Source organism: Alexandromys fortis, unplaced genomic scaffold (assembly GCF_014885135.2).
Source record: "Alexandromys fortis isolate MF-2015 unplaced genomic scaffold, M_Fortis_MF-2015_v1.1 scaffold_242, whole genome shotgun sequence".
NCBI classification, from domain to species: Eukaryota; Metazoa; Chordata; class Mammalia; order Rodentia; family Cricetidae; genus Alexandromys; species Alexandromys fortis.
In genome coordinates this window covers 1,003,207-1,013,231 of record NW_026068123.1, presented here as the reverse complement: position 1 = coordinate 1,013,231, position 10,025 = coordinate 1,003,207, and the positions used below count along the sequence as shown (strand labels likewise).

At 51.2% G+C, this 10,025-nt stretch overlaps 1 protein-coding gene across 4 annotated transcripts in view; it reads left to right on the top strand.

Moving 5' to 3' along the window:
- The window catches only part of Pde4a (phosphodiesterase 4A), a 43,548-nt gene that overhangs the window by 9,230 nt on the left and 24,293 nt on the right, over positions 1-10,025 (top strand). The window contains exons 1-2 of one of the 4 annotated variants that reach the window (XM_050125547.1): positions 5,532-5,733; positions 8,136-8,177. The exons of 1 other annotated variant lie outside the window; for it this stretch is intronic. In XM_050125547.1, the coding sequence (XP_049981504.1) occupies positions 5,537-5,733; positions 8,136-8,177 (239 nt within the window). In that variant the 5' untranslated portion in view covers positions 5,532-5,536. Of the gene's footprint in view, positions 1-5,531; positions 5,734-7,746; positions 8,178-10,025 lie in introns of those variants that run through there. 2 more of the 4 variants (XM_050125540.1, XM_050125541.1) reach the window with 2 other exon arrangements.

The window sequence follows — 10,025 nt, the reverse complement described above, 5'->3', positions numbered from 1 at the left end:
TTTTTTTTTGGTTTTTCGAGACAGGGTTTCTCTGTAGCTTTGGTGCCTTTCCCGAAACTAGCTCTTGTAGACCAGGCTGGCCTCGAACTCCCAGAGATCGGCCTGCCTCTGCCTCCCAAGTGCTGGGATTAAAGGCGTGCGCCACCACCGCCTGGCTTGGCCTCTGGTTTTTGTGTCTCTGAAATAGTCCTAATAAGAATCCACCACCAGGGGTTAGGGGAGTGACTGGAGAGATGGTTCAGCGGTTAAGAGCACTGACTATTCTTCCGAAAGGACCAGGGTTCAACTCCAAGCACCCACATGACAGCTCACAATTGTCTGTAACTCCAGTTCCTGGGGACCTGACACCCTCGCACAGAGTATATATACAGGCAAAACACAAATGCACATTAAATAAATCTTTTAAAAAAGAACCCACCACTGCCTTTCTTCTAGCTGGGCAGTGTTGGCACACATCTTTAATCCCAGCACTTAGGAGGCAGGCGAATCTCTGTGAGTTCAAAGCCAGGTCTACAGAGTAGTACCAGGACATCTAAGGCTACACAGAGAAACCCTATCGAGAGAGAGAGAGAGAGAGAGAGAGAGAGAGAGAGAGAGAGAGAGAACAAAAGAAAAAGAAACTGAAGCAAATAAGCCACCATCACCAAGGGCTTTCTAAACAACACAATGTAACTACAACAGACTGCAGGGGAACGTTAGCCAGTGAGTGGGCAAGAATGCCCTGCTTCTAGTTTGAACTGGAACTTTCCTAGGTCCTTCCTGATGACTGGCCTGGACCGTAGACAAACTAGGGCAGGAATTCTCAGACTAAGGGCAGTCTTCTCACCTTTCAAGGAACTGTGGCCAAGGCTGTACACAAAGTGTGCTACTGACCTCTAGTGGGTAATGCAAGGGGCTGTGTCTGCTGCTACACAGGTCAGTCGCCCAGAATGACAAAGGTCACTTAACCCCCAAGTGTCAGTAGGGCCAGGGGTGGGAAAACCAAGTTTGCAGCAATGGAAGAGAAGGGAGAGAGACTGCTTCTTTCTGGGGGTTTCTGTGTGCAGGTTTAAAAAAATGAAGCTTATTTTCTTTCTTTATTTTACCACACAGGGAGGAAACCCAGGGCCTCACACATGCTAGGCCAGTGCTCGGCCACTGAGTGACATCCCTAGGTCAGAATCAAGTTGTACGCCCCTACCACTACTGCGGCCTGTGACGTTCTGATTGCTTCTATACAGCAGCATGGTGTCCTTCCTTCCTTCCTTCCTTCCTTCCTTCCTTCCTTCCTTCCTTCCTTCCTTCCTTCTTTCCTCTTCTTTTTTTTTTTTTAAAGGAACTGGTGTCAAAAGTCTAAAAAGAAAAGCATGATCTATTTGGAGTGACTGCGGACTGAGCAGTGGGCAGCTCAGAAGTTGCAATGTATTTTGAAACCGTGCAGTTCAGCTTGTGATAGATTTTGTTTGGATAGGAAGGAAGTAGAGGGGAACAGCACCATGGTGGAGTTTAGTGAGGTTTACTGATTCATTACCACTCAGCAGTAACAAGCTGTGCAAAAGCTGAAACAAAATCAGATGTGGAGTATACAGTCGTGTGCAGGCTCAAAGTGCACGCGCACATGTGTATACACATGCAAACGCATGCCCATGTGCACACACACTATTCACACTTAAACCTCATAGAAAACACAAAACTTTGCCCAAAAGTAAAAAAATGTATGTCTCAATTCCAAAAAGACAAAGTTTGAACAGGGGTTTTTGCTTGACAAAGTCTCCCCTACCCATTTTGAAACTTAACCAAAGATCTGTTATCCCCTTTTTCCCTTTTATTGCCTTTTACTTGATTTTTTGGGAGTTTTTAGGTTCCCTTATAATTATTGGCTCCTTTTTTAAATTGATTTTTATTGAGCTCTACATTTTTCTCTGCTCCCCTCCCTGCCTCTCCCCTCCCCTTCAACCCTCTCCCAAGGTCCCCATGCTCCCAGTTTACTCAGGAAATCTTGTCTTTTTCTACTTCCCATGTAGATTAGATCCATGTATGTCTCTCTTAGTGTTTTCATTGTTGTCTAGGTTCTCTGGGATTGTGATTTGTGGGCTGGTTTTCTTTGCTTTATGTTTAAAAACCACATATTAGTGAGTACATGTGATAATTGTTTTTCTGGGTCTGGGTTACCTCACTCAAAATGATGTTTTTTAGCTCCATCCATTTGGCTGCAAATTTCAAGATGTTGTTATTTTTTTCAAACAGCATCATTTCTATTTAGATTCAGCACAGTCCTCTCCATGGCCAGAAAACTTCTCTCTCTCTCTTTCCAAGACAGGGTTTCTCTGTGTAACAGCCTTAGCTGTCCTGGAACTTGCTTTGTAGACCAGGCTGGTCTTNTTTTTTTTTGATTTTTCGAGATCCACCTGTCTCTGCCTCCCGAGGGCTGGGATTAAAGGCGTGCACCACCACCACCACCGCCCGGCCGACCAGGCTGGTCTTAAATTCAGAGATCTGCCTGTCTCTGTCTTCCAAGTGCTGAGAGTAAAGGCGTGCACTACCACAGATTGGTCTTAGAAAACTTTTGTTTTGCCAAAATAAATAAATAAATAAATAAATAAATGATTTATTTTTTTTATTTCATGTGTATGGGAGTTTTACCTACAAGTGTGTTTATGTACCATGTGTTTGCTATGGGCCTTCTGACCTGAATGCTAGGAATTGAATTCAGGTCCTCTGAATTTTAACTCTGAACCATCTTTCTAGGCCCCCAAAATAATGAAGTCTTTTGGCTTTTGGTTGTTTGAAACAAGATCTTATATAGCCCCCACTGGGCTTGAACCATGTAACCAAAATGACCTTGAATATCCTTACCCTCCTGTCTCTGCCTGGCCTGTGCCAGCCTCAAAAGCATTTCAGTCTATGCTTGGGTGCGTCTGAAGAAATGAAACGGCCAGCTACAGGGACACCTGACTACACTATATAGTCATTACATGGGGAAGACGAGAGTTTTTAAGTCTACAAAGGCCGTTTCATAAGGGACTCATAATAAAGGCTGGCAAACTCTGGGGTAGGCATGGTGCCACTCACCTGTCGTCTCAGCACTCGGAGAGAGAGACCAGAGGATCAGGAGTTCAAGACTAGCGTGGGCTAATAGACCTCTTATAAACTAAAGCAAAGAAAAATCACACTGCTTTAGATTCTGACTCAGCCACTCGCAGGTCATGTGACCTTGAAATACTCTTAAATAGATGGTCTCCCTTAAAAGCTCCCTTCTGCCCTCCCCCTTTAGCCTGGAACTTTGTTTGTAGACCAGGCTGGCTTTGAACTCACAGAGATCCACGTGCCTCTACCTCCCCAGTGCTGGGATCAAAGGGATGCGCCGGTTACTGCGTGGGCATGCGCATGGGACAGCACGTGATCTAGAGTTAATTTTTTGCAGTAAGGCCTCACCTTCTACCACGTGGGTCCTGGAGATTAAACCTAGTTTGTCAGGCTTGGCAGCAAGGTCCTTTACCTAGTGAGCTCTCCCATCTGCTCTTGTGTGTTTGGCATCACACCAGGAAGTGCTGCATGCACACGAGGCACAGAAAGGGCCAGCTGTGTGGGGCGGTGATGGCACTCACCCTTAATTCCAGCACTCAGGGATAGGCAGATCTCTGTGAGTTTGAGGCCAGCCTGGTCTAGAGCGAATTCCAGAACTGCCAGGGCTACACAGAGAAACCATGTCTCAAAAAACCAAAAAAAAAAAAAAAAAAAAAAAGGAAGAAAGAAAGGTCCAGGTCCTAGCCGTGACCATCCCTGCCACATGCTGTTGCCCTCGGCTTGCACAGCGAGACGTCAAACATTTTCTCAGATAATAGCAGCTGTAGCTGTTGAGTGAGTCCACACTACATCCCAAAGTTCCTGCGTCTTTTGGACCATGTAGCCCAAGCTGTCCCGGAACTCACTATGTAGTTTAATATGGCAGTTCTGTCTCTGCCTCAGGAGCCCTCGGGCTGTCCTGGGGTGGAACCCAGGGCTGTGTGTACTCAGCAGGCACTCCACCAGCTGAGTGGACTCCCTGCATCAGGTCGACTCACTGTACCTGCTTTACCGTTGGACGAACTGATGCTCTGTGGAAGTGATTTCAGGCCAAGTGGATAAAGTGATGGTAAAGCTAGGCCCCAGCTTCACCTTCCTCAGTCTCTGGGCCTTGTGGCACTGGTGCTCATAACTCCAGACAGAAAGACTCCCTGCTCCTTTCTGATATAGGGCAAACGTCTTGCACGATGAGGCATAATGTCAGCACCCAAGAAGCCAAGGCAGTTGCATTTCGAGTTTGCAGCCAGCCTGAGCTCCTGGAGGACCAGGGAAGCTCATGCCTGGAATCCCAGACTAGAGGAGGTGGAGGCAGGGGGACTAGGAGTTTAAACTCAGACTGCCACATAGCAAGTTTAAGGTCAGCGTGGACTGAATGAGATTGCTTAGGGACATCTTGCGAGCTATAGGTGGCCCTAGGAGGTATTTCCAAGATTGTAGATGTATTATCAGATTATGACCTACAACTTGGGACGGGGGGCAGTGAAATGGCTCAGCGGGCAAAGACGATTGCTAAGTCTGATGCCCTGAGCCCCACCCCGGGATTCCTGGGAGTTATCCAAAGGAGGGTTTTGCTCTCCACATGTGTGCTATATCATGCGTGCATGTTTGCATACTTGCAAGTGGGAATGCACACACGCAATAATAAAATAATGAACAATGAAGAAATAATACAAAGTAAGAATTAAAGTCTAGGACTGGCCCAAGAGCCGTGGATTAACCTACTTACACACACACACACACACACACACACACACACACACACACACACACACCTGGCGTTTTGGGATTCCACACCCTTGCTCTGTCACCATGGTTTGCACCCGTGCCTTGTGTCTAGAGATACCCCTAAGCTTATGTTGGGGGTCTCAGCACTTTAGGGGGACATTGTAGGATGCCGTGGAGGGAAACATTTCCTGCCATAGGTGACTCTAGGATTTGGGGGCTCCAGTTGGCTTGTGGACATTGCCTTTGCCTGTGGGCGGTGAGTCTAGGATGCTGGGGATGGTGTCTGTGCACGCTTTAGGAGAGTTTTGGAAAATCTAGGCTGCCAGCTGCCCGTGGTGGCGTACACCTTTAATCCCAGGACTCGGAAGGGACTCTGTGAGTTCGAGGAAAGCCTGGTCTCATAGTTCTTGGTCAGTCAGAACTACATAGTGAGACCCAGTTTTAACGCTCCCCGCCCCCAAAAAAGAATGAGTAAAGAGAGTGTCAGTGTTCTTGGTGTCAGAGGGACCTCCGTGGGCTTTCAGAACACCACCCGGATTTGTGGGTGCACTCTGAGAATTCTGGTGTGCACCGGTCTTTGGGAGTGGGATGTCTCAGAAAACGGTGGCCGTGCTGGGAAAAGGGGGACACTGAGGGGTCTGTGGCTACCCCGGCGGCGCGCCTTGGAGGAAGGTGGTTGGGCTTCCTGAGGTCTGAGGCGCCCCGGCCGGCCCCGCCCCGAGGGCGGCCCGAGCGCAGCCGGAAGGGCCGAGGCTGCGGGAGGCGCATGGCGCGGCGGGGCTGGGGCCGCATCCCTGAGCCGCGCGTGGCGGCCTGCCTGGAGGCGGCGGCCGAGGACGACGCGTTCCTGCCCGGGCCCTCCGCAGCCTCCGTGTTCTTCGGCAACACATCCTCCACGCCCCACAGACGCCTGCGGCTCTTCCGTGGTAGCGTGCAAGACTGGGGCCGGCAGGCGTGGGCCGGGTGAGTGCGCGCCCCTTTGGCCACGGGTTCGAGGCCCTTCTGCGCTCACCAGCATGACCATTTGTTGGGCTTGGGGAGGGGGCTTGCTGCAGCCTCGCTTTTCCTCTTCCGTGTGAGGTAGAGATAAAAATCATCTTGCCCTCCAGGGTTGCTGTGGAGAAATCTGATAGGGCATACTGTAGGTGCTCAATAAACGCAGGGTCTCTCACTTCCTGCACCTACTTGAAGCTGTGGTTATGCCTTGGGGGACTTGAGGCCAGCCCAGCGTCCGGTGTGACCCTGGGACTTGTGTTCTTTTCTTTTTTAGGGGCTGGAGAGATGGCTCAGAGGTTAAGAGCACTTGCTGAGGTTCAGTTCCCAATACCACATCACACACTGGGGGCTCACAAACACAGGTACCGCCAGCTACATAGAACCAAAGCCCTGTATTCAATGGCTTATTCACTCACACACACACATAAGCATAAACATAGAATTGTATGCTTATATGTGTGTACTTGAGTTCAGGGGCCTGTGGAAGCCAGAAGAGAATGCCGGGTCCCCTGGATCTGGAGTTAGAAGCAGTTGTGAGGTCCAGTATGGGTGCTGGGAACCACATTCAGGCTGCTCAGTTCTGACTAGTCTGTAACTCACTATGCACACCAGGCTGGAATGAAAATGTGTGCCACCATGCCCATCTCTTTTCTTTCTTTCTTTGATTTTGTCTTTTTTTTTAATTTAGCTTTTTTTGTTTTTAATTTTAAATCTTTGTGTGTGTGTGTGTGACAGAGAGAGAGAGAGAGAGAGAGAGAGAGAGAGAGAGAGAGAGAGAGAGAGAGTTTTGCCTGTATGTGCACCCTGTGTGTGCCTGGTGCCTGTGGAGGCCAGACAATGACATGGGGTCCCTACAGATGCTTGTGAGCCTCCATGTAGATACTGGGCATCTAATCCCAGGTCTCCAGGAGGATCCACCAGTACTTTTAACTACTGAGCCATCGCTCCAGATGTGGTTTTTGGACCTCGTTTTGAGACACAGGCTCCTGTAACCCAGGCTAGCTTCCTGCTCACTGTATAGCCAAGGATAGCCTTGAACTTCTTATCCTCCTGAGGGTTATAGTCACACCACACCATGCAGGTTCAGGCCAAACCCTTTGTGTGTGTTAGGCAGGCACTCTGCTAGCTGAGCTGTGGCTTTTGAGATAAAGTCCTACTCTGTAGCCCAGGCTGAATCAAGATTGCTAGAGTTGCAGGCACGAGCTACCGCACTTGGGAACAAGTTGGTGTTGAGTTCTTCTAGCCGCTATCTGTCTGTTGAATGACGTTATTTTGTTGCCTTATGCGGCTGGGTTTGTCTTGTGCCCCTCTTCTCCCTAGCTCTGCCTCCCAGTGTGTCACCCAGTCCCTCCCCCGGGTCTTATTTGGTAGTGATACCACCTCGTGCCATGAGGGATGGATGGTTGCTTGACCAGAATGTGATGGGCTGTGGGGACAGGAAGCCTGAGGGAGCCAGGCCTAGAAACCACATCCGGTGTGCCTTCCAAACATCCCTTTCTCCTGGAAACTGAACTTCGTGGTAGCCTGGAGATTGGCCCAGGTTTTTTCTGGGTCTCCTCCCGGCTGGCACGGTCCTCTGTTCTCTATATATACTTGCTGAGGACAGAGACTGTTGGAAGCCACTCTGGGCACTGGGCAAGAAGTGGGCCGGGGAAAGAAGAGCAGAGGCCTGACCTTTGGGATGGGCAAGGTGTGGGGGACATAAGTGTGTCTTGGGTTTGTCTGTGCCTGTTCCGTTTTTGTTTTTGTTTTTTTTGTCCCTCCACTGCCCAACTCCACCTCCCAGCATCTGTCACCTAGTCCCTCCTTAGGGTCTTGATCACCCAGCTCTGCACTCGCCTCTGGGGTGTGTCTGGTTCCCCCGCGGGCGCTTGGTGGCGATCTGAGACCTAGAGGTGGCACAGCTCGACGTCAGGCCTGGGAGGGGTGGAAGGCGGGGCCGGGGCAGAGGGGAGGGCCGTGGGCTAGGAGCCGGGGAAACCGGAGCCCCCGGGCGTCCCTAAAGCACGGGGAGGGACCGGCGGGAAGTGGGTGCTCAGTTTCACAGGGCCCTTCTGCAAGAGGGAGGCAGGCGCTGTGGACACACACGCGTGAGGAGGACGCGAGCACCGGGATCGTGTCCCTTAGGGGGCCACAGGGGTGGTGCCAGGGGCTAGGACACGACAAGTGTGGAGGCGGTGCCGGCGATCGCTGGCGCCTAAGGCCTGGCGTGCAGCGCCGCACACCCCCTGTGCAGCAGCCGGTCCCCAATGCCGGCCCCGACGGCGCTTGGCTCCCATGCGCTCCAGTGCAGCACCCCGGGCCCGGGCCCGACCCCCGGCCTTGGCATTGCCCCTGGGACCAGAGTCACTGACCCACTTCTCCTTCAGCGAGGAGGACACTCTTGGACACCCTCCCCGCAGATGTGTCAGGTGGGTGGCCTGCAGCCAGTTGCCTTTCTTTGTGACTTGAAGGTGTACTTGCATGTTGGGAAAAGAGGAGTCTTTCTAGAGTAGCCAGCTTTGTGGGGGGGGTCCCCTAAGAAACTTCCCACATCTAGCAAGGGACCCTGCCCCCTGCCCTCACCTTAAAAATGTGGGTGCCTGCAGATGGGTGGGCTCCAAAACTGGGTGCTAGTTTCCACCTCAACTGTCTACTCAAGGTTGGGGTTCCACCACACTTTCCATTCCCCTCAACCTGAGTATCTAGCACTCTCCCCGGCAGCAAACGTGGGTGTCCAGCCTGGCACCTGGGCTCCATTCCCAAGTCACTGGCCAAGAGCCAGGTCCCTAAGGCCTTACATGGTTTCTCCACACAACTCCCCTGAGCTGGGGCTGTCAGAGTGCAGGCCAAGCCCTGGCGTGTGGGGGAAGGTGCCTGAGAACCCAGAGGGCATTTTGAACTGGATGGGTAGAGCTGCGGCCAGGAAGTGACCTTTAGGTTGGGAAGTCCTCCATGCCTCGCTGCACAGTCTGGTCAGACACCTTGATGGACACAGACACCCGCGTCCAGTGAGAACACACGTGGCCACACCCACATTTGGGTTAAGCCAGGTCACGGGTATTTGCTGTTTTAGACGTGACTGGGGTCTCCAGGTTAGTCAAGGAGAGAACACGCAAGGGACCCATGACCATGGCAGGTGAACACAGATGCTAATACCTTCAGAACAGCCTGGTATACACCTTGCTTCCCAGAAAGACACTGTCACCTCTTGTATACTCATTCCTGCAGGCAGGAAAGACTCCCCCCTCCCCCACTTCATAACCACTTGGGTCAGGGACAGCCACAGTGTTTTTGTGGGACATTTTCATGAGGTCACAGGAACATGGAGACAGACAGACACCTGGGCAGTTGGGTCACCTGCCCCTCCCCCTCATGCGTACCTCTGCATGACAAGTGTGGACATACAGGAATCCCCTGCCTAGACTTATCACATGCTCCAAGCCTGACATCCAGTCCCACAAACATCAGTGGCACCTGGCACTGTGAGCCCGCTGCAGACACTTGCCAGAGCCGACACTCAACCTCAGTGTGACCTTCACAGAGCAAACCAATCCTTTTCATGGAAGCTTTCTGGCACCTCCTCTGAGGCAATCAGGTGGAGACAAGCAAGGAGCCTGGAAGGCCACAGGCTGGGCTTCTGTTTCTGTCCCCAGAGTGCAGAGCCCAGCAGCCCCAGGTTCAAAGCCACTCCTGATCAACTTATTTAGCCCCTTTGCCCCTTTGTTTGCTTGTTTAGTAGTCAAGCTGGCCTCCATTTTGCTGTGTAGCTGAGGATGACCTTGAACCCAGGTCTTTGTGAGCTGAGCCAGGCAGTACCTCACCTGTGAGCCAGGCCCAGCCCTGCTTATCCTCTCTGACCTCCTCATCCTCAGGTTTTTGTTTGTTCACTTTGGTTTTCTTTGTAGCTTTGGAGCCTGTCCTGGAACTAGCTCTGTAGACCAGGCTATCCTCGAACTCACAGAGATCCGCCTGCCTCTGTCTCCCGAGTATGGGGATTAAAGGCATGCGCCACCACTGCCTGGCCATTGTCAGGGTTTTGATTGGCTGGCTAGTTTTGGCCTGGAAAATGGGGCAATAATGCATATGGGGACATATTTAGCGCCTAGCATGGGGCACTTAATAGCAATTGTTTGTGTTTGGCTTCTCTTTTATTACTATATTTTTTTATTTAATTTCTTGGAGTAATACACACAGGGGTTGAAGGGCAACTTTCAGGTGTCCATTTTCTCTTACCACCGTTTGGGTCCTGGGGATTAAACCTTCACCTTACTTTCCCG